Source organism: Myxocyprinus asiaticus, chromosome 9, assembly GCF_019703515.2.
Source record: "Myxocyprinus asiaticus isolate MX2 ecotype Aquarium Trade chromosome 9, UBuf_Myxa_2, whole genome shotgun sequence".
Taxonomy (NCBI): domain Eukaryota; kingdom Metazoa; phylum Chordata; class Actinopteri; order Cypriniformes; family Catostomidae; genus Myxocyprinus; species Myxocyprinus asiaticus.
The window spans coordinates 35976396-36000451 of record NC_059352.1 but is presented as its reverse complement, the minus strand read 5'-3'; the positions used below and the strand labels follow the sequence as shown (position 1 = coordinate 36000451).

Here is a 24056-nt window from a genome sequence, read left to right as displayed (position 1 = left end):
CAACAGCGCCATCTGGCGTCCATCCCTCTAAACTCAAACAGTCCATGTACGCCTACGAGACCCCCGCGACAACTTTGCTGTCAGATTGCTCAAGTCCAGTGTTTCTATACAAAATGTGCAAGACAGAATTACACAACAGAAGATAATCTATAAAACAAACTCCAGCCAATAGGCGGGATAAACACAAAGAATGTGTAGATTCATCCATTTAACTGTCCCGAAGGTGTGTTTCTCCACAAAACAAACTCCAGCCTCTAGCGGAACCAGCACACACACACACATCAAAAAAATAAAATAATAATAAATTATTATAAATTAAAGATAAAAAAAATAAAATAAAAAAAAGGGCTGTTCAGTTTCCTCGGACAGTCAAAAGAATGTTCAGTGAGCCGGCCCATTCAACTGTTACATGAGTGCAACAGATGACCCAATCACTCCAATGTCCTGCAAGAAATACTCCACAAAACAAACACCATACAATAGGAGGCATAAGCACAAAGAACGTGCAGATTCATCCACAACACTGTTCCGAAGGAATGCTGCTACACAAAACAAACCTCAGCCGCTAGGCGGAACCAGCACAAAAAGAAACAAAAAAGGCTTCCTCGGATGGTCAAGTGAATGTTCAGTGAGTCAGGCCCAGTCAGCTGCAACATGAGTATCACCAAATGACTTATTCACTCCATTGACTTTATGAAGGACAATGCTTGTTGTGGCCATGTAAATGTTTTACAGTCATCCTTAGCATCTATTCTCAATTTGGCCGGGAACATCAGTGCAAAAGCGACCTTTCGTTGATGTAAGAGTTTCTTGCATTCCTTGAATCGATCACGTTTCTCTCGTTGAATTCGCAAAGTCAGGTAACAAGAAAATGCTGAAGAAAATGGTTCTTCCAAAAAAGCCTTCCTTTACTCCTCGCGTAACACAAGATCTTTATAGGATGATCTCAGAAATTTGGCCAGAATTGTTCGGGGCCTGTCTCCCTCCATAGATCTCTGAGCCGGAACCCTGTGAGCTCGAGCAGACTCGGAAAGGGCCCATCCAGAAATTTCACCATATATCGACCTTCTTCGTCTTCAGGAATTCCAACAATTCGTATGTTATTTCACCAGCTACGATTCTCCAAGTCTTCCAACTTTTCCCAGAGGTGCTCCAAATCTACTTTAGTCGCTAGGGGATTAGCAGCTAATTCCCTCTCTGATGACTCCAGATAATCGATCCGTTTCTCGACATGCGCCACTCTTGTAACCATATCAGTGAATTTCGCCTCCATGGCAGTGATTGATCGACATATTACAGCAATATCCTCTAAGTTAGCAACGACCTTCATCAGTACTGCCGACACGTTCAGCAATTCACACCGAATCTCCTTCATTTCACCAGCCAAAGTGTGCAGAGCTTGCCGTTCACACGTCCGAACCTCGCATGGCATCACGTGACTCGTAAGCACTTTAAATTCTTTTCTTTTTATTTTTGTATGCATATGACCAGGATGTAATCTGACATAGAAGGCTGAACATTTAGACATACATTTTACATTTAAGCTGTAACACTCTGTTGCTTTGGTAAAGTATGATGCATATATCGGACCAGCTTTCCTATGGGGGGGGGGGGTTCACACCCACACTCAGAACACTATCTGGCCTCGTCTACACCTGGTTTTAAGATCTGCCTCAATCACCTGTGGTCAGGCGAGACACATCACTGTTTACACCTGGTTGCTTAAATGCGTCTCTTGTGATCACTTTCGAGGGGAGGGCCTCTGATTTCATGACGACATACATCATTCACTACGTCAGTGCATTACTGCATGATACTAAAATGCAACAAAGCCAGAAAAGACAAAAAAGCACGATAAAAACGGTGCGCTGTTTCTCCCCGATGCAGCTGAAATTGAATCAAAGCACAAACTTGAATGAAAATGATCCGTTATTTTAGTTATTTTCACCGGTAATAGCGGAGCTTCAAATGTTTGTGCTTGTCATCTGTATTAATGCATGCTGGTATCAGACACACTGAAGATCATCCGTTAAATTCTTGTGATTCTGTATGTATCAGCTTGGACGTTTTTGTTTTCCTTTTTATAGCCACTCGTAACCGGCAAACTTTAAATTCTTGTTTTAGCACAGTGGTTGATTGACCGGTGAGGGGTGGTGCTTTGCTGTTGTCCTGGACCCATAAAGGACAGATAAGCATTTACACCTAAAATGTGTTGTGGTCACATATATGTTTTTGCCTACCTCCATATTGATCTTATCACAAAAAATGTTTTAGACCCTGTTTAGAGCTGTATTTAGCGCTGACCATCTGTGATTGGATCACCCAAAACACATCTTAATACTAGATGTAAATGGGGCCTCCTTAAATTCTTCATTCTGGTTTAAACAAAAAGACACTATGGCCTGCTGTAAGTGTGAATCCCCCCCTCCTATTATGATAATTACGTTCATACAAGTAAAGTATATCCGATGCATTTACCTTAGCTTACATTAAAACCAGGCAACTTAGATGTTACACATTAATCACATTTTTAGGTTAAAAATTGTTTTCAGCCTAAACGCACAAAAATGAGGGATCAAAAAAATCAAGCCAAAAGTTATGTACACACATGAATGGAAAAGGGCTATTTTTGGCAACATATTCAGCGTGTTCTTTTAGCAGGTGATAAACATCCCATCCACTTCATATTTCTATTGTTGGTACCTGTGATCCATCAGACTTGTTCTATATATTAAAGGCAAAAATGTTTGTTAATATTTTTAATAGAGCCCGACTGATATGGTATTTTTGAGGCCGACACCGATTTTAGAGGAGGAAAATTCATAGCTTCATATAGCTAATTTTTTATCTGGAATGAAAACAGACCTTTTCTATGTGGACTGTGCACCGATTTTGCACCGATATGACTATGCAAAGGTACAGGCTGCTTTCTTACATTTTTTTTTATCAAAGAATATTTGACATTATTATTATACAGTCAACAAATTCTAGAAATGAACACTGAGAAAATAAAAGAATAAATAAAAATACAATAAATAGCTTAATAAACATCAGTACTGTATGTTTAGTATAAGTCAATTGCTGACCATTTAAATAAAGAATAAATAAAAATAAAAATAAAAATCAGTACTGTATGTTTAGTATCAGTCAATTGCTGACCATTAAAATAAAGAATAAATAAAATAAAATAAAATAAAAATCAGTACTGTATGTTTAGTATCAGTCAAATGCTGACCATTAAAATAAATACATTCAAATAAAATAATTAGCTAACTAAACATCAGTACTGTATGTTTATTATCAGTCAAATGCTGACCATTTAAATAAAGAATAAATAAAAATAAAATAAATAGCAAAATAAACATCAGGGGCCAGTTGCATCAGCTATACGTATGTTACAACTAAGCCTAGTTGTGGCGTAAATGGGTACTAAGTCAAAATGTATGCACTACTAAATATTTAAGCATTACACCATTACATTTATGTAGGATGTAACCCTACGTATAAACTAAATATTTACGGAAGCCACTGACCAGGAGCAACAGATGGAATGAAAAAGCAGACTCACTCAATGACATCAATGAACTCATGTTTTGGTTGACAGGCTTCAGTCCTTTCGACATATATGATGGTGTTGGCATTTACACTCGTTTTTATGAGTGTAAGAGAAAAAAACGTACTTTTAAGCGGCTCATCAGTATGAAACCGATCTAACAGTGCAGTTTTCTGGGTGTGTCACCCAGTGTCAAGTTTCACATTCAAAATATATATAATAAAAAGCCTGTTGTTTTAGTATTTATTTATCACCCCTTATATATTTTAGATACAGTTCCTATATATTATTATTTAAACAATGTCTGGAAAACCAGACTTTTAAATATAAAATTTTATAAATGCAACGACTGGAATTGTTCGGTTGAAGGGGGTACCAAACTGTGAATCCTGAACAAAACAGTTTGGTGAATACATGTTTACACACTGACAAGGTATGAAAGTAGCTACGTGGTTAGCTAGTTAGCTATAAGCTCGTTGCTACGGAGAGCAAAAGATGGCCTTTATTTCCTTTCCAGCACTGTGTCTCACCAACTAGGTAACAACATAGTGTGAAATCAACACTCAATAGACAATCCACCACCGCACTGTTGTCTGTTGAGCTGCAAAAAGATGCTCTGATGTTTACCTTTCAATCTGCTACATTACTGACTGCACTGACAAACTACAGCTGGCTAACATAAACAGATGTGATCAACAAGAGTCACATGGTTGTCAGGAACAGGGTTAACGTTATATTAGTTATATAAAATGATGGGGTCATTGTATATTAACTTTCCAGTATGTATTTCACAAACTAGTTAGCAATTTACCAAGAACACACCGCTGAACTCTGCCCTGTCTGCAGAACCACCGTCAGCTCGGCTCTGTAAAAAGTGGAGTCGGAGCGTGCTCTGCTGGACAAACTACGTAATGACACCAATTCTGTTTTCTGCATTATATGTTCTGAAAAAAGTTTTCATACTGCGCATATCAGTAAACATATACGGCGATACCGATATATCGGTCGGGCACTAATTTTTAATTAAAATGTAATAGGGTGAATCTCATAAAAACTGTAAAGAAATGTCCATCGCATTTCATAAAAGATATTTCTGCTCACGTACTGCTAAAAGCAGGACATTACCTTAAAATCATGTCTGACTTGTAAATAGACTGTTGATTGTGTAATAGATTTGCATATCTAATAGGAACATTTACTGAAGCTAATTGAAATAAATTAAATCTGTCATGTATACATGTAGAAAAGTATAATCTTTACATAAAGCAGGGTCACAAAATTACTTTGATGGCATTAGCCTATAAAAAGTTATCCAATTATATTCTCCAGATATTCCATAATATGAATAATAGCCTATATCATTACTGGGTAAGAAAAGAACAACAATTACTTATTTTGGATGCACACAGTAATGAATAATGACGCAAAACTCCAAGTAGCATAAACTTTATTTAATGTGCGCGCTTGTTTCCTTCTTGTCGCGCTCCACTCCTTTTTAGTACTTTTTTAGTACTTGCCGATACCGAGTCCGATACCCGTTTGTTTTTCTGAACTCAATATCAGCAGTTTATTTTAATTTTATCATCAAAATTGTGTCTAAATAAATAAATTAAAACTTTAATCAAATGTAAGTATAACAATTAAATTTCATTTTTCAACATAATATTGTATTATTTTTTAACAAATGAAGTGATTATATACAGAACCTCACAGCACAATCCTAAATACAACACTGGAGTTATTTTTGTTAAAGTGCAGCATAATAGAGCATCACATATGTGAGATATTGCTTAAATACAATACAGTTACTATTGTTCTATTATTAGTAGTAGTAGTATGATAGTGAATATTACATAACTATATAGTAGTGAACTTTTTCTGTCATACTTCTTTCATTTAAATTAAGCTTTTATTTTGAAGTGTTTCTGTGTTGTTAGACCAAGGAGCTCTGACGTAATGACGGCAGATTCCTAATCTGGAAAAGCAGGTCGCTACGTGAATCACAGCAATTATTAAACCGCAAAAGGCACAATATAAATAAATATGTAGTCTGTATATGGCTCATGCTAAAAAGTGAATTAGCGCTCTGCCTGCTGTCATCTGCTACAAATAGTACATGCAATGATCATAATAGTGTTTTCCGTGTATGAGCCAAGGATCTCTAAAGGTGTGAGCAGTTTGTGTCTCTATGCCTGCACAACACCGGCTCCACAAATTCACAAGCACTTTCTTTCTTTTTAGACTAGTCGACTCCAAAATTTTCGTTTAAATGTCCCTATAACAGACCCGTAGTTTTTCTGACCTATCAGGTAGCGCTTTCCTGATGAAGATTACTGAATTGTTAGGTTAGTCATCACTTTACTCAATTAAATTATAATTTTTTTTAATCCCCTTTTCTCCCAATTTAAATATACAAAAAATATATAAACATATAAAAATAATATGAGTAATTGAATCATGAGAGTTTCATCGGCATGTGTGTAGTATACCCAAAATAAACTTGAATTTGGTTCGCCCACGTTTAATGTGCTTAGCTGCTGCATTACAGTTCGGTTCACAGTTTCGGTGGAAAATGATTATGTCCGGGCGGAACTTGTGAGACTTTTATATATTTATAGTCAGTGATATAGTCAACAATTTGATAGTTTATTGCCATTGCCAATTAAGCTCTATATCGCTTGCATTTGGAGAGACTTTTGCTCTCACTCTCACTGTGCTGCATGGACCTGTTTGAGAAATGAACTCACTCAACCATTAGTGATCGGTGCTTGTTCAAAGAATGAAACACGACTGCCCTCTACTAATCATGTCTCTACTGCACCGCCTAATGTTGTGTCACACTGCATGACATTTCAGGATCTCTTTCCCTTTAAAGCATTCTTAAAGGCCTCATCTGTATAAATGCAAACAACTGTGTACGCTACCTTGTACAGGCTACACTGTAGGTTCTATGTTTAACCATAACGGACCCTTAGGACTAAGCACCAATCAGCGTTTTATGTAAAACAAAAACAAGACCAAAGCAACTTACAGCATATGGCAGGCCTCGAAATCCATGATTCCGTGTGTTCCCACAGCTGTGACTTAAGTATTTTTTCTCATTTACTGCTGGGCTCGCTTCAAATGACTCAGGACTGATAGAGACAGAGAGAGAGAGAGAGAGACAAAGAGAGAAATCTTTGAGAAGCTGTGCAGTTTTAATTATTTAACTATTCCTTTAACTATAAGTCATGCAATAGCATTAGGAGTGGACAGCATCAGAGGTTAACTTACTGGTCAGAGAGGATTAGGGGGCATACACATAGGTCAATAGGAAGAGGGTGAACTACAATTGAAGGATAAAGCTATAAAGTCCAGGAGGTGGAGGTGTGTCCCCCTCCATACCTGGCAATGATAACATTTTTACAGGTTTTTTTTTTTTTTTTTTTTTTTTTAAAGAAAATAGATTTCATGGCAGGGGTGGAAAGAGTAATGAAAAATTATAAAATTAAAGTACTATTACTTACTAAAAAAAATGTAGTGCGAGTAGAGTAAAAGTACCTGTTCAAAAAATTACTCAAGTAAGAGTAAACGAGTAGCTCATTTAAAAGTACTCATGAGTAGTGAGTACTGAGTATGGAGTTGTGAAAACTATGCCCCCTTATAATACACACTGTATGCTGCAGTTTCAAAATGTTGCATACATACTGTTTATTCACATTCCATTTTATGGCTGTTTATCAGAAAGAATGAAAAATACAGGTATCCATCCTTTTCTTTTTCACTGCAAACTTTTAAAATACATCACTTATCTACATGTATCTGATTCCAAAACATTAACAGGGAGACATGATTACAAAGATGAAAAGATACACGGATAACCATTTAAAATCATAATGTATGAAAGAAATACACTAAAATCAGTTTTTGTGTAGGGTATAAAAAATTGCCCTTAATGCCGACAGACTAGTTACTTATGTGCATAAAAGATTGTTCAAAACAACGCAAAGAATGCAAAAAATTATAAAATAAATAAATAAATAAATAAAAAAAAGACTGTCACTTGGACTGTCATGTCCCACACAATAGAGGGGGTATAGAGCATATTTGCCCAGGGGTGGGCAAAGCTTTCTGGTACCGGGGCTACATCGGGCTTTAAGTAGTACATGGGGGGTCACATTGTGTTCCTTTTGAGATACAATATTGCACACTGATTTAGTTCTTGTATCTTTTAAGCCCAGAAACTGTTGTGTTCTCATTCTAATGCATGAGCAATTTTCTGAAGTGTATTTGTGACTGATGGGAAAAATCTGCCTGAAGTATTGCTCAACAAAGGTAGATTATTTTCTATCAGGCATTAGAAAAACTTGATAAAGGCTGAGCATAATTATAAATTATTTTATCATCTCTACTTTCCTGGTAATTTTTAATTCTAATTAACCAACTCTCTACATTAGGGGTTGGTATTATAAAAAAAAAATTAAGAATATTTTTAAAACATATTATTAAAATGTCACTGTTTTATTGGATTACATTAATACTTTTAAAGCTACTAAAGTTATTCAGTCAAAAGCAGTGTGTGGTTTTCTCATTTTCATGTTGTTGTTTGGTTAATAGCTTTTAATGACATAGTAGACAAGACAGGTCTATTACTTACATTTACACTTCCAAGTCCAACATTTAGATGCAAATCCGCTTTTTGTCCCACTGTTTACATTCACTTTAGACAGAACTGACTGTTTACAATTATGTGTATTTGACCATTTAGGCACGTATGCACTGTGTGAGCACACGCATGTAAAGCGCAGCACAAATACATAAGCCCCCTGTCAGTTAAAAAGTGCATGCCTACAGAAGCGAGGCAATAAGGTGTCAATCTTTTAGATTTGACAGAGATCAACCAGTGGTTGTCTTGCTATGGCGATCGATGTAATGAGCACACCTGGTCTAGATGTAAAAATAGTCTAAATATAGAAAATTACTCCAAAGTTTATCATCATATAGATTATTTTTTTCCAGATTAATATTGAGATCATTGTATCAACCAGCCCTATTGCTACATTACATAAATCTCTCACAGCAACCCAATAATCTCAGTGATAGATAGCTCATTTAGAGGCTACGTTATAGATACAGAAAATCTAGAGAGCAGAAATATGAAATTTACCTTTATATGTTTCTTCAAATTAGAGGCAGAATTATGCTGACATCTCAACTGGTTTTAGCAATCTAAACTAACATGACACGTGAGTTTAGATTGGCCTTCTTCACTGTGAAAACCTTATCAGGTGCGGCCATGGATGTCCAGGGTAGGGTTGCACCAGCTGTGCGTAAGGTCTCACTTAAGTTGAGACGTAAAGTTCACACTAAGGGCTTAGTAACTACTTGTAAATTTGTAACTAAGTCAGTGCTTAATTTGTTTGCACCACCTATTCTTAAAGCAAGACTTAACTAGTAGGTCGTAAGCTCTCCGTAAAGTAATGCGTAGTCGCACAATATGACGTTTACCTGTATTTATCCAATAAACAGCCTTCAAATTTGTGCACAGAAGTGTTAAAAAGACGTGAATTTCAGTTTGATCTTGTTATGGTTGATGTTCAAACCTTGTTTGATCACGTAACTGTCAGCTGTAATAAATTATACCCCCATTGAAATTAGGGATGTGAGCTACGACTAATTTGACTGTAGTTTAAACGGAAGTTTTGCAACCGACTAGTCTGACGAGAAACCAACCTTCAGTAAACAGTAAAAAAAAAAAAAAAAAAAAAAAAAAAAAAAAGGTTATGCGACCCATTTAAAATACTTAATCTATTCCAAATCCGATGCTAAATTCCACTGAAAAGGGGCATTTATCTGCGACGTCCTCGCCTTGAATTATGATCATTGTACATTAAATATAGAACATGACACGCATTCACTGAATCAACGTTTGCAAATATTTAACATATTTATTGAAAACAATTGAATGAATAGTGCAGGATCAATGGAACAACCATTAAAAGCCTGTTCTAAACGGAAATCACCAAGTTACTTAACATATTAAAACAGTCAGGACATTGTTGAAAATAATTAACAGGTAGACTAAGCCAAATCTATGAGAGAGAAAAAAATGCTCTGAAAAGTTGCGCGTATTTCACGACGTGCAGCCGTGCATTAACCATTGATCTAATATGACAGCTGTTCGGTAAAAAACGTTAACCAATAACAGTTACGATGTAAAAAAAATAAAATAAAAATAAAAATAAAATAGCTATAGGATAGAAAAAAATGGGCCTGTGATGTATCCTACAATAAACCTAATGTATTCTAAACATGACGTGCACACAGAATAAAAGATAGTTTAACACGTTAAGCAGTCGGCGCCTCGTTGAAAATAGCCTTCTTAATCAGCAGATTACAAAAATGGCATACCTAGCCTAAAACAGTTATTTTCTAGGCTACTAGGCTACAAAAGCATAATTTTGTCGATATGGTCCGGTGAAAGACGGGACTTGACTCACCTGAGGCGTCTATCCTGCGCTTGAAAAAGCCTGCACAGCAGAAAAATAACATAGAAGCATGCACAGATTTAAAGAAGACTCAAATGTGAAAACATCCATAGGGACTTTCAAACGTTTGGAAAGCCGATTCCTGCACCACCAAAGTGATTTCATTACTACTTTGCTGAGTTTACTTGTCTAGCGAGAGGACATTTTCCTGCGCGCGGCGAGTGAGGGAGGGAAGAAGCACGCGCAGTTTGAGGTGAAATTAAACTCTGTATCTGCTCCAGATATCCTATTTTTTAAAATAATATTTGTATTATTAATTCTATTTAAAATGTAACTTTAATATGACAGTAATATAAGTGCAGCCTCTGTAAAAAATATAAAGCCAAACGTAAATGTGTAAAAACAATTATGATCAGTTTAATGGGGGAAAATATTAACCGACTAGTAATTCCAGTGACGACTAGCAGCATCTGGCACATCCCTAATTGAAATATTATACGTAATAAAACAAGATTAAATTAATGATATATTTAGCTTATGTAAATAACAATATTCAATAACTGTATCTAAAATGAATAAGGGACAATAAATAAATAAATACTAATACAACAGGCTGGAAAAATAGACATTTATTCATTTTAATATTTTATATATATTGTATATGTTGAAACTTGGCAGCATACACAGGAAAGTGCACCGTTAGATCGGTTTCATGCTGAAGTAGTACGTTTTAATGTTTTCTCCCATAAATGTAAACGAGTGTAAATGCTAACATCATCATATATGCTGAAAGAACTGAAGCCTGTCAACCAAAACATGAGCTCATTGATGTTATTGAGTGAGTCTGCTTTTTTATTCCATCCGTTACTCCTGGTCGGAGGCTTCCATAAATATTTCGTTTATATGTAGTGTTATGTCCTACCTAAGATTAATGGTGCAACACTCACATATTTAGTAGTGCATAAATTGTGACTTAGTGCCCATTTACGCCACAACTAAGCTAAGTTGTGTCTTAAGTATAGATGGTGCAACCGGCCTCAGGTGCTGAAATGCTGCTTGAGGTATCCTCCACATCCATAGCATTTAGAGGCATACAGCTGCCATTCAAGTTTTCTATGCATGATTTGACAGGAGTTATGAGACTCTGGTAACCAATCACATTGATGGATAAAAATAAAATCAGGAAAGGGAAGTAACGAACACAGATGGAGGGAAAATAGCGCAGTAAAAGAACAGTTACAGCACTTAAAATGTACTCAAGTACAAGTATACAATTTTTAAACTACTTAAAATACAATTCCTGCGAAAAACGACTTAATTACTTACAGTAATGAGAGTATTTGTAATTCATTACTTTACACCCCTGTTTCATGGCAGCTAGGGCCATGCATTCCATTCAAAAATCTTCAAGTTACAGGTAAATACTACCTAGTGTTGTGATAGTCTGCCCCCGAGTTTGTGCATATTTTAACTATATGTGGTCACATTTTATTGTGGTAGTATATAGATAATACCAATACTTCTTTGGTGTTCAAGTTTTCAATTATGCTATTTTAAGGTAATTGTAATAGGCTGTTTTAGATTGCTTTGGTAATCGAGCAGCCCTTTTTTGGGCTGCCCTGCCCAATATAAATCAGACTTTTACCTTGACAATCAGAGTAAACTTGACAGTACAGCAAATGTATAGTCAAGTGCATCATGCCACAATGGATGGAAATGCTTTGCTGATATGCTACCACAAGTTGTTGAAGCTTATCAGTCTGGAAATGGATGCACTCTGGCTGCAATTTATGCATGTGCTCTCTACATTTAGCAGTATTATAACACCATAGCGCTACAGCCTATTAAGTTGGACTATGGTCTATTAAGCCAGGGTATCCCAACACTCTTTGAATACAAAACTAGTTCCATTGAATAATCAACCTCTGCAAAAACACATTGTAGATAGGTAGATAGATAGACAGATAGACAAACAGACAGACAGATGATAGATAGAGCGTTGCTAGGTGGTTGCTTGGGTGGTCGCTAAATCCGGCGTAACACTAGCTGATTTTTCCAGTGATATGCGAGATCTCAGCAAACAGTCTGCATGTGTGAAAAAAAAAAAAAATATTTGATAATATTTTTGGCCATATGCAGTCTGTTTAAACCCTCAAGCCTTTATTTTGGTGAAAGCTCTTATTTTGGTGGAAAACTGAAGGAATTGAAGTTTCTGTTCGTAACTGAGTTGACAGCACCCTTTTTAATGCAGTTAAATGCTATCATCTCCTCCCCTTCTGTTCACAAAAAACCCAGTGTCATGGGATTATTTTAGATTTGTATATTAAATTGCAGCCAAACATATGTAAAATTACTCAAATATGCAATAAAAATTGAAATCTGGAGCGCTTTAAATATAATGCGCTCAGCGCATGTTAGCAAACCGAATCAAATTTAGAGAACATCTGTCACTCAGGGTACCAGATATAATGTGTGTATCGAGCACCAAAGTGCTCTGAAACCACTGAAAACACTATCATGAGCCTAATGCGTGCTCAGAGTATGTGTAATATACTGACCCCTTTAACAAGTATTTAAAAAAGCACTACACCCTACAAACAAAACAAAGCTGCACACTTAAGGGCAGCACAGCGGGCAGCGCATTCAGACTATTAACCACTTTGCGGTTTGACAATCACACTAGGTTATATTGTGATTTCGACTTTATCTCTATTAATCATTCAGCCATAGTGTAAATGCAAGCACAGAACACAGGACAGTGTGAACAAAAAATAAAAAATATCATGAAATGCGAGGATAGTTGCCGTTAGGGGTTGCGTGACAACTGTTTTTTAATAGTCTCCTAGTTGAGCCCATGAATCCAGTCAATTTCGACTAGTCGTGACATCATCCTATGCTTTTTGAGTCACTTCGCACTTTCAGTGCAAGTAATCAGCCTCCACACCTGCTGGCAAGTTTCTGAAACGTAGGATGGCAGGGGAAATGTTATTTATATTCATGAGTAAAGTGATATGTGGGGCCTGGGTAGCTCAGCGAGTATTGACGCTGACTACCACTCCTGGAGTCGCGAGTTCGAATCCAGGGCGTGTTGAGTGACTCCAGCCAGGTCTCTTAAGCAACCAAATTGGCCTGGTTGCTAGGGAGGGTAGAGTCACATGGGGTAACCTCCTTGTGGTCGTGATTAGGGGTTCTTGCTCTCAATGGGGTGCGTGGTAAGTTGTGCGTGGATCACGGAGAGTAGCATGAGCCTCCCGTGCTGTGAGTCTCCGCGGTGTCATGCACAGCAAGCCACGTGATAGGATGCACGGATTGACTGTCTCAGAAGCGGAGGCAACTGAGACTTGTCCTCCGCCACCTGTATTGAGGTGAGTAACCGCACCACCACGAGTACCTACTAAGTAGTGGGAATTGGGCATTCCATATTGGGGAAAAAGGGGATAAAAAATAAATACAAATTTATAAATGAATAAAGCAATGACTAAACTTGACAATTCAGTAATCAAAAAAAACTATGGGTCTGTTATAGGGATGTGTGAAATGACTAATTTTACTGACATTTAAATGAAAATGTGGAGTCTACTAGTCTAAAAATAAAGAAACCCTCAGAAAACAGTCTAAAAACATTGTTTTTAAGCAACCCATTTATAATACCTCCAACAGCCAAATCCGATGCTAAATTCTGCATTTATCTGCGATGTGCTTGACTTGCATTATCATCACTGTAGGCTACATTAAATATAGAACATGACATGCATGTAATGAATACAGGCATAATCATTGAAAAAAAATTGTGAATAGTGCAGGACTTGTTCTAAATGAAAATCACAAAGTAAAAGTAACAACATATTAAAACAGTCTGGACATTGTTGAAAATAATTTACAGGTAAGCCAAATCTACAGGGGAAAAAAGTGCCGAAAACTTGCGCGTATTTCACGACGTGCATTTGCCCATGATCTAATATGACAGCTGTTCAGCTAAGAACATTAACTAATAACAGTTATGATGGCTAGGATTGAAAAAATAGGCCTGTGAGAAATGTACAATAACCCAAATGTATTGTTCCAAACATGATGTGCACACAGAATAAAGGATTTAACCCATAGAAGCAGTCGGCACATCATAGCATTCTTGATCAGTAGGATAAAAAATAATTTGCATACCTAGCCTAAAATAGTCATTTTCTAGGCTATTTACTCAAAAGTAAACATTTTTGATTAACAAAATTAAAATGTCAACATGGTAGGGTGAAAGACACAACCTGAGTTGATTATCCTGCGCTTGAAAAAAGGGAAAATAACTTTGCAGAGATTTAAACTCAAATGTCAAAACATCCATAGCGACTTGCAAGCCAACATTTGGAAATCCGCTTCCCGTACCACCACCAAAGTGATTTCCATAGCTACTTTGCTGGTCTTGCAAGATGACATTTTCCTGCACGTGCCGCGAGTGAGAGGGGGAAGGAGGATGCGCACGGTGAAATGAAACTTTGTATACATCTGCCCCAGATGTATACATCTGCCCCAGATATCCTCTTTTTTTAATAATATTTATTAATTATATTTAAAATGCGTAACACTAACATGACAGTAATTTAAGTGCAGCCTTTGTAATAATATAAAGCTAAACGTAAATGTGTAAAAATGCTGAACAGTTTAATGGGGAAAATTATTGAACAACTGGTAATTCCAGTGTCGACTAACAGCATCAGAACCGTTTAGTCGACTAGTCTAGCACATCCCTAGTCTGTTACAAAGCCTAGTGAGCTGCCTCCAGAGGCAGCAATTTAAGGCATCGTAGGTGAGCTCCCGATGCAAAGGTTGTTCAAAAAGGTTGGTACCTTAATTATGCTGCTTCCTAACAGATCTCATTTTGGCCAAATATTAAGGTAACATCGTGTGTATCCTTCACCGTGTAGGCAATCCCAGAAAGCACCGTGATGAGTTTGGTGGAAAAATAAATCTAAGATGGTGGAAGAAGCTAGAGAAATTTTGATTATAAATATACTCACAATTATAAATATACTCCTCTCACGTTACCTGTATTGAAATCAGTTGCGAGTTGAGGCTCCCATGTGCTGCGCATGAGGAGCACTATTTGAATGACGCGTGGAGCTCCCGCTTTTGTAGAACGTTCCAAATCGCTCTCTTATGAGGCTCCTTTTCAGATAAGACAAACGCAGTGTTCACCTGGTATTAAGATGCGTTTTGGGTAATCCAAACACAAGTGTACAAGTGAGACACATCACCGTTACACCTGGTCATCTCTTTTGACCACTTGTGTTCGGATTTTTAAGGGGAGAGTCTCTGATTTCAAAAGGACATACATCAATCACTACATCTGTGTATTACTGAATGATAATAAAGTGCAAAAAAAGTACAAGAAAAAGTGCTAAAAACTGGTGTAGAGCTTCTCTTAATTAAAAGCAAACATATTCTCTGTCCGTATAATATAAGCATGGGTGTTACATGGGTGACCTACATTTACATTTATTCATTTAGCAGATGCTTTTGTCCAAAGTGACTTACAAATGATAATACAACAGAAGCGATTCATCCTAAGGATGCATTAACAAGAGAAATGCATGATGATAATGAAATAAATTCACAAATTCGTGCATTTGTGATAATGTCATAGATCAAATATGAAAAAATATGAGTGGCTTGAGCTCATTTTTGCGCTTATTGGCACAATTTTCAAAGAAAAAAGAAATAAAAACAGTGAGAAGGGAGATGTAGGTGATGTTTTATTTTATAATAATTTTTGTCTCCTGCTACCCAATACCTTGCTCTCCTCTTTCAACAAACATGAAAGAATGGGTTGTGTACATTTTTGCACTTATTTGCAAAAGAAAAAAAAATTCAGATAAACAGCTGAAAATAATAAAGACAGCAGATAGGGAGATGTAGGTCATGTTTTATTTTATTTTCGAATAATTTTTTGTCTCCTGCTTTCCAATACGAGGGGTGGGCGATATACCGGTAGACACGATAAACCGGTAGAAATTTGACAACTGGTTTACATTTTGAATTATCGTCTCTATCGCAGTTATGCAAAATTGCCACTGCGTGGCAAGAAATGTGCACCTCATTCTATTCACGTTACACGTACGGCATGTCGCAGGAGTGTGCACACTACAAGACAGTTTGTAGTGAGATTTGAGGCTTCTCGTTGCAGACCAATCGCAGAATCAGTGAGGCAGCTCACTAAGCTTTGGAACAAACCCAACAACACAACCCCTAAACCTAACCCTAACAAAACAGGTAGAGCTTTCCTCATTAATGTGAATGAGTCTCTGCTTTGCCATCCTCGTTTTGGAAATCCGCCACCCGCTGTATTTCCTACAAATGCATTTTGTAAATCAAATGGAAAGCGACTTCTTGACTTCAGGATGACAGTGCCGACTACATTAGTATAGTCTATGCAACCCCTAGTTGCCAGAGGAACTTTTTCGAAATTTCACAGAATCTCTGTGTGAAAGAGGCTTTACAAACTTACTCTGATCCAGCAGCCATATCGGTGTAAGGTGTCTCTGGTGTGGTGACTCCCAGTGCAATTACTATGCTCATGACGTCAAGCACAGCAACTCAGGGAGGGGGGTGGGGGTGGGGGAGGGTTGATGGGAGGGAGAGGATGGGGGGAGGGAAGAGGAGAATCACGGGCTCCTAACGGCAGCAGTGAAGCACTCCTCAGATGAGGTGCCGCTGTACCAAGTCACACACATCACCTAGACCTAGAAAGAGAGACACAGAGATAGACAAGAGAGAAAGAGAGAGAGAATTATATAATCATATACAGCAGTGGTTCCTAACCCTGTTCCTGGAGGCCCCCCCAACACTGCACATTTTGTATATCTCCCTTATCTGACACACCCAATTCAGGTCTTGGAGTCTCAACTAAGGAGCAGATGAGTTGAATCAGGTGTATTTGATTAGGGAGGTATCCAAAATGGAAGTGTTGGGGGGCCTCCAGGAACAGGGCTGGGAACCACTGATATACATGAAATGACCAAATCAAATGAAGCATAATTTCACTAAACACACTGGATACAAGCATAACATGAGTTTGACTAAAACAGCAAAGGTCTAGGATCTATAGCAGCTTCAACTGGCCAAGAACTGCCCATTTAGACAGGAAAAGCCCTCTAACTGACAAGTAAAGTGATCAATCACAATCAGTTTTGTTATTACATGCTGTTTAGAGCCAGGGTTATCTGAGATATAATATATCATAACAAAAGAAATAATTTATATAATGGTGCAGCAGTCTCCACGAGAGATTGCACAGAAAACACATGGAAAATAATAGATTTTTGTTTTGCTGTTGGGCTGGCATTAATTATCCTTTCTCAAATAGTTAAACAAGGAGAATGCATAGTTAATGTGCATATGTTAATTATCTGATTTTTAAATAAACCAAATTTTTGTAACTGCATTTTTAAACTGGTCTTATTCCTTTTATGTTGCAGTCCAAGAAAACCCCTAGACCACGGGTCTTCAACAGGGTCTAGTACTGCAGGGGGCCTGCGGTGGTACCGCAGGGGGGCCACAAATTATTGTTTGATCCACCATTGGCACTTGTAATAATCACTTACTCGCTAGCAAGAGAGAGAGTGGAGTATGTTTTTTGCTTAGGTAAAAATCCAACATGTTGATATCTGTCCTCATATTCGCACATTCTTTTTTATTTAGTTATTAACTGAATGGAAAGCAAAACATTGTTAAAGTGTGACAAAACTGCGCAAGTCAACAGAAACCATTCACACGATCACTGCTCATCACTAGCCGCTGGTAACGCAGATCAAGTTAAGCAGCGCTGCAGAAGAAGGTCGCACAGTAAACACATCTGCTTTGTGTTGGTCACGCTGTGTGGTTCAGCAGATGACAATCTTGTATTATTAGTTGCTTCTTGCTATTAGGGATGGGCATTCATCAATAATTTGGTATTCAAATATTTAAGCTAATAAAAAACAAATACTCGAATATTCTATTATTTAAAAGAAGGTAATTAATGAGAAAGAGTCACTGTACAATTATTTTTTTAGTCATAAAGTTTGCATCACCATTTAAAAAAAACAAGCTTCTAATTACATCCAAAACAAGCTTATATTATGTACTGTTTTTTTTTTTTAAACATGCAATGCGTGTAAACATAAAAGTACACTCAACAGCGCCACCAGTGCATTCTGTTATAACTGTGAGTTTTAGTTTGTGTGTTCAGGATTTAACATGCATCTCACTGCATATATGGCCAGCAAAGCAAAACTTTGTGAAATTCGAATAGTAATTTTACTTTACTTTGCTGGTCTTGCTTAAATATTTGAATACCAGTATTGCAAAATGAATACTCGAGTATTCGACTACTCGTGCACATCCCTAATTACTATCAGAACCATAGCCTACTTATGTAAATAAATAGTTACTGCTGAGATTATCAACCTGGCATAGGTTCCATTTTTCTTATACAAAACATAAAACAGACACGTCACACATAATTAACGAGTGTTGGCAAACTCTGTAGTCACACCGGTGCAACCTCTAAAAAAAAAAAACTTTGTCTCATGGCAGGAAAACTGCGACCATTTAGAGCCCTATATTTCTACTACCTTTGCCAAAGAAGTTATCCAAGTAAAAGCCTTTCCACTAGAAGAGGTAGGTAGGTCTATCATGTCGGGTCTCCTGCTTCTCTGCGGTGTACACACTCGCGAACAGCCTTTTATGGGCTGATATAGGATGATGCACTGTGAATACGTGTGTGTATATGGTGGGGTCCCTTTCGCTTCATACAGGTAACTGCACGCAGTGCACAAACACGCAACTGACTGGTGCTGGCAAGTTTTACGTTGTGTCATATATATTAATGAACCATGTGAAATGTCAAAAGTTAATAGCGGTGCTCCTGTATGCATATAGGGGAAACACTGAACTAGTTTAAACTTTCAAACAAAGTTTATCAAGACAACATACAAGTATCTACAGTAGTTATCCAATGTAAATAAGCTTTCTACCGCTGCAATCACCATGTGAATGAGTCAACAAGAAGAACAAACATTGAAATCAATGAAATCAAATTGCTGGAGGGATGCAGCAATGAAGACACATGATAAAGACTGCAACATTCAGCGTTCATAAGGACACCCATGCATCGGAAAGTTATTTGTTTGCATTTAATCATTCACATTTCTTTAGAGAGAATTATTATTTGAGAGTATTTTTACACATCTACACAGATGTGCGAGCATTATTAGGCAGCACATTCAAACAATTGTAATTTCTAAAACTAAACCTGTGCTTTTTTTTAATGTGCCGAAGGCTAGCCCATACTTCTATTATTAAACAGGATTATCAAATGTGAATTAATTATTTTATATGTGAATCATTGTATCATATGTTATATTCTCCTGGCAATAAAAACAAAAGAAAATGTGAACAGAATTATTCTTCATGGAAATATCAAATGAAATGTAAAATATTTGAATAAGAATCACAACTTTCCATTACATGAATTAGGTTGGAAGTGTTGAGACCACATTATTTGTAAAATTTTGTTTCAATACATGCGTTTGAGTTTTACGCTACATGTAATAACCAGAAATATGTGCTGTTATTCATTGTCTGTCTTAGTATTTGATTAGTAGTTAATATTTGCTATTAACTGATGTTTCCACAAAGCTTGATAACATTGATTATTTTTTGGAGTGACCACCTACTACCAAAACCCCCTTTCTTCCCATCTCATGTCAGCAGCGAAGTCAGACTCTTTCCTTTAATAAACATTAACAAAATATTTGAAAGGTTTTGTGGAGACGTGTGTGAAACTTATTTAAACACATAAATAAGTCTAAGACACATAATACCAAACATTACAGGACACCAGCCATGGTGCAAACTGGCTTAATAAATAAAATAATAACCTTTCAATGCTGAAAATGTCTTAGCATGCTTTGAATGTTTTAATTGACTTAGTCATCAATATAAAATATTAACATTTATGTGAATAAATATGTATATATGCAAAAAGTCATGTCACATGTCTGTTGGGTAAATTTTACTTCAAGTTAAATTTGGCTCCACACTAGGGCTGAAACGATTAGTTGACAACGTCGATAATAAACAATTGTCGACAAAACTTTTCGTTGTCGAATAGTCGTTTGATTAAGGTGCAGTATGTAACAATTTTCATGTAATAGTCGCCTTTTTTTGCCAATGTGTGAATGTCTTCTAACGCAACTTAAAAAATTAGCCCTTCCCGGACTTCCTAGGTTGCCTATTATAGCCTGTAGACAGATTTTCATGCAAAGGGAGCGGGTTGGTTTTGCCGGGAAAATCCAAAGTATGTGACGTGTATGCGCGCTCCCGAGAGCCTTGCCTCAGTGCTTCTCTTCCGCTATTCAACAGCGACAACACACTGCAACACTAGGTAACGTTATCTTAGAGATGGAATCCAGCAAACGTTCGGCTCCCAGCACAACACCGACTCCTACACAAACTCAGAGTAAGCCAAAAACAAACAAAAATACTGAATCCCATCTGGCTAAGCGGGAACGTGATCGTGGTCGAGCGAAAACTAGAGTGAACATCGGCAGGGCATTTGATTCCTGGAGGGACCTTCATTCGGTTTTGGGGATCAAACCCGACCCTGAATTGGCATTCTTCTTATTGGACAGGTAAGCTTACATAACTGCAAAGCATGTGAAATATAGTGCCAAAAGGATTGATCTGTGTAATTTTAGCTAACTTGATCTTGCCTGCTAACGCTGACGAATTGCAAGCTACCTTGCTTCATAACTTTCAAATAATTTCAATGATCTCTTTATACTAAAGGTCAGGTATACAGGATAAATTTAAGCAAATACGCTGGTTTCTATATCGTAGTACAACATATGACATACAAAACATACAATAGTGCAACATAACAGTGCAGTGCAACAGTAAACTCTCTGGTATAGTTCGGTAGTATGTAGCTGTATGTGTGTATCAGTATGCTATGTTAGCTGATAAGTAGTTTTAGTTTAGTCTCAAAGTTTGTAGTAAAACAATCATAACTGTGTAATTTTAATTATGCTACCTCATCTGTCAGCATGATGCCGGTGAATCACGTTCAGTCTCTTTGTACGTTACGTCATTGTTTTGGCCGATGCTCGCTCGATCACGTCCCTATGGAGTGTGTGCACGAGCGCGAGCACGAGCACGAGCAACAGGTAGCTGGCTGCAGTTCACTTAACGGCCACAGGTGTCATTAATAACAAAGGTTTCTGAATCTTACATACTGCACCTTTAACGTAACATGAGATCACATGAAACTCTAATGATTGCACACAAGAACAGCACTGCAGCTCACAGCTGATTGAGGAGAGGAAGGAAACACATCTCACAGTCCAGACGTACTCTAAACTTTCCAAACAGCTTCAGGTGATGTAGATCATAAAGTATGAGTGAATTATACAAAAATACAAAATAAGTACATACAGAAGCACTCTTGTTGTGGAATAAGCGGAGCCGGAGCTGACGCTCAGCTTAAGCAAAACTTGCGTGTCGAGCATCTTTAAAGGAAGCACCCCGGTGTTACATCTTTAATGCAATTATATTTAATGCATTACAGCTTTATTAAAATTCAAATAATAAGGAAGCAGGTCATGTAAATAACTACAAACTCCGAAACTGGCATTTCTCTGTGCGGTTAGGGCCTCTTCTATGAGTTGCGCGAAGTGTCCCTATCTAAGGGGGAGAGATTGAAACTGCACCCAGCTGATGCACACTCTGTCACGCTTGCTGGAGCTAGATTATAACGCGATGGCTTGCAGCTAATTGAATCATAATGTGTGTGTCACCGTGCATTTCTTATTGTGAAAAAAATTGGCAATACGCAGCTTTATTAATAAGAGAGAGTTTGTTTTTTTGTGAGTTAAAGATGGATTGAAGTGAACAAAAAGGTGAGAGAGGATAGTCTTCACCCCATTATACATTGCAACAAAATATGTAATTGATTTGTTTTTGTTTTGGCTTGTTTTCCAATATAAATATCTAAAACTCCTTTAAAACAACGTGCATTTACTTAAACAGCTATACTGCAGAAGAACATTTTTTTATCTGAGAATGTTAAATATAATATTACAAATACAATTATTTTAAAATATCTAAAAATCCTTTAAAAAAAGATGCATTCACATGAGATATTTAGACTTGCTTTTAGAGAATAGATCTTGAATATACTGTAAGTATATTTTGTCTTTACTGCACTCACAGAAGTATAATCAAGTGAAAAAATACTTATATTTAAGATACATTCTCTTAAAGCAAGTCTAAATATCTAATATGTTGCTTCTCAAGTAAATGTATCTTGTTTTAAGGATTTTTAGACCATTTTACATAGAAAACAAGACAAAAACACTTGATAACAATAGGATTTTTTTGCAGTGACATTTTTACTGAATTAAACTAAATAAAAAGTATTTTTTCCCTCTTTAATTCAGTGAATGTCATTTAGAGGTATTTTTAAAAGATGATTTTGTCCTCTTTATTGTTAGCAAGCACGTTTAATACAACCTTTTAAGTCAGGGCACAAGCTGAATAGTCAGTTAAAAGCTAATGATTGATCTTTGCAATAATCGCCCGAATAGTCGAATAATCATTCTAATAATCGTTAGATTAGCCGATTTTCAAAATAATTGTTAGTTGCAGCCTACGCTACACCAGCAGACTCAAAACAACTCGTTTTTGCTGAGGGTGTCACACATGCAGACTGTTTTGCTAAGATCTCGCTCTCTTCAGTCAGAGGTATGACACATTTTCTGATTAAAAATGGTAGAGGGGTGACACACATAACGACTCACTGCAACTATCCCTCTCTCACCTGTTATGTGGAGCTTGCCGAAATAAAAACATGAGTAAAACTGCAATTGCAACAGAGTGATTTGGGGCTTTTTCAGACCTGTAGCTTGCTTGATTTGTTCCGAAACAGGGGCTAAAATAGTTACAATTTTGCATTTTCTTCATGGTTCGGTTGGCATTCACAAGGTTATATTTTAAAATGCACCAAAACTGTAAAATGTCTGTCATGGTTATTTTTATCCGTCATTAGTTGCTTTTGAATTATTTCTGCATTGAAAAGTACCTGTTCTCAAGGTCAAGGAGCTCTCTCTGTCTTGCTACACACTTGCACACACGTACACACAGAAAGAGTGTAGCTACATTTTTATCTGTCAAAAAGTGGCTTATGCCATCCTACCAGTGTCTGTTCTGCTGCTATCCAAAAGAGTGACACAATCGTGAAGACCTTGTGAAAGTGTGTGATTGTGTATTTATCCCATCAAGGCGCATGTCCATATGCAGCTTTCAGTGAATAAAAATGTATTTTGTTCACTAAGTCATTCAGCAGTCAATGAGTCTGTCCTCTGCACTTCTATAACTGTCAGGTTTGGTTCAGCTTACAAGTCAGACATAAGAAGAATTCATAGGTTAGTCCGGACTGCTGAACGGATTATTGGTTCTCACCTTCCCACCCTCCAAGAACTGTACACCTCCAGAGTGAGGAAAAGGGCTGTAAAAATCGCTTTGGACCCCATTCACCCAGCACACTACCTTTTTGAACTGTTGCCCACTGGCAGGCGCTACAGAGCACTAAGCACCAGAACAGTCAGGCACAAGAACAGTTTCTTCCTTCTGGCCATTCACCTTATGAACAGTTAAAACTACCCCCAATACTCTCCATAGTAGCAATACAATCATGTGCATATTCAACTATTCATTCATACTTATATTCCATTTTTATTTATTTGACATATACTACCTCCTCTGCACAGTACATTAAATCACCTTGCACATAACTGTATATCTGTTTGTAACATATTTGAACAACATTATTTACTACTGTAGTTTCCTCTATATATTTGTCTGTTTTATCTTATTTTTTATTCTTATTTCACTGTTTATGTATATGTCATATACATATACACTTACGCTTGACATCTTGTCAGTTCTCCCACTGAGAGGTACTACTGCACACGTCAACTCCCAATGCCTGGCCAGTGATTGTTTTA

General features: G+C 37.1%; 1 protein-coding gene across 2 annotated transcripts in view; it reads right to left on the bottom strand.

Moving 5' to 3' along the window:
• The window catches only part of LOC127446046 (histone-lysine N-methyltransferase SETD5-like), a 135164-nt gene that overhangs the window by 44767 nt on the left and 66341 nt on the right, over positions 1–24056 (bottom strand). For both annotated transcript variants that reach the window (XM_051706664.1, XM_051706666.1), the window contains 2 exons: positions 16517–16751; positions 6585–6687 (listed from right to left, as the gene is read on the bottom strand). In XM_051706664.1, the coding sequence (XP_051562624.1) occupies positions 6585–6687; positions 16517–16587 (174 nt within the window). In that variant the 5' untranslated portion in view covers positions 16588–16751. The remainder of the gene's footprint in view (positions 1–6584; positions 6688–16516; positions 16752–24056) is intronic.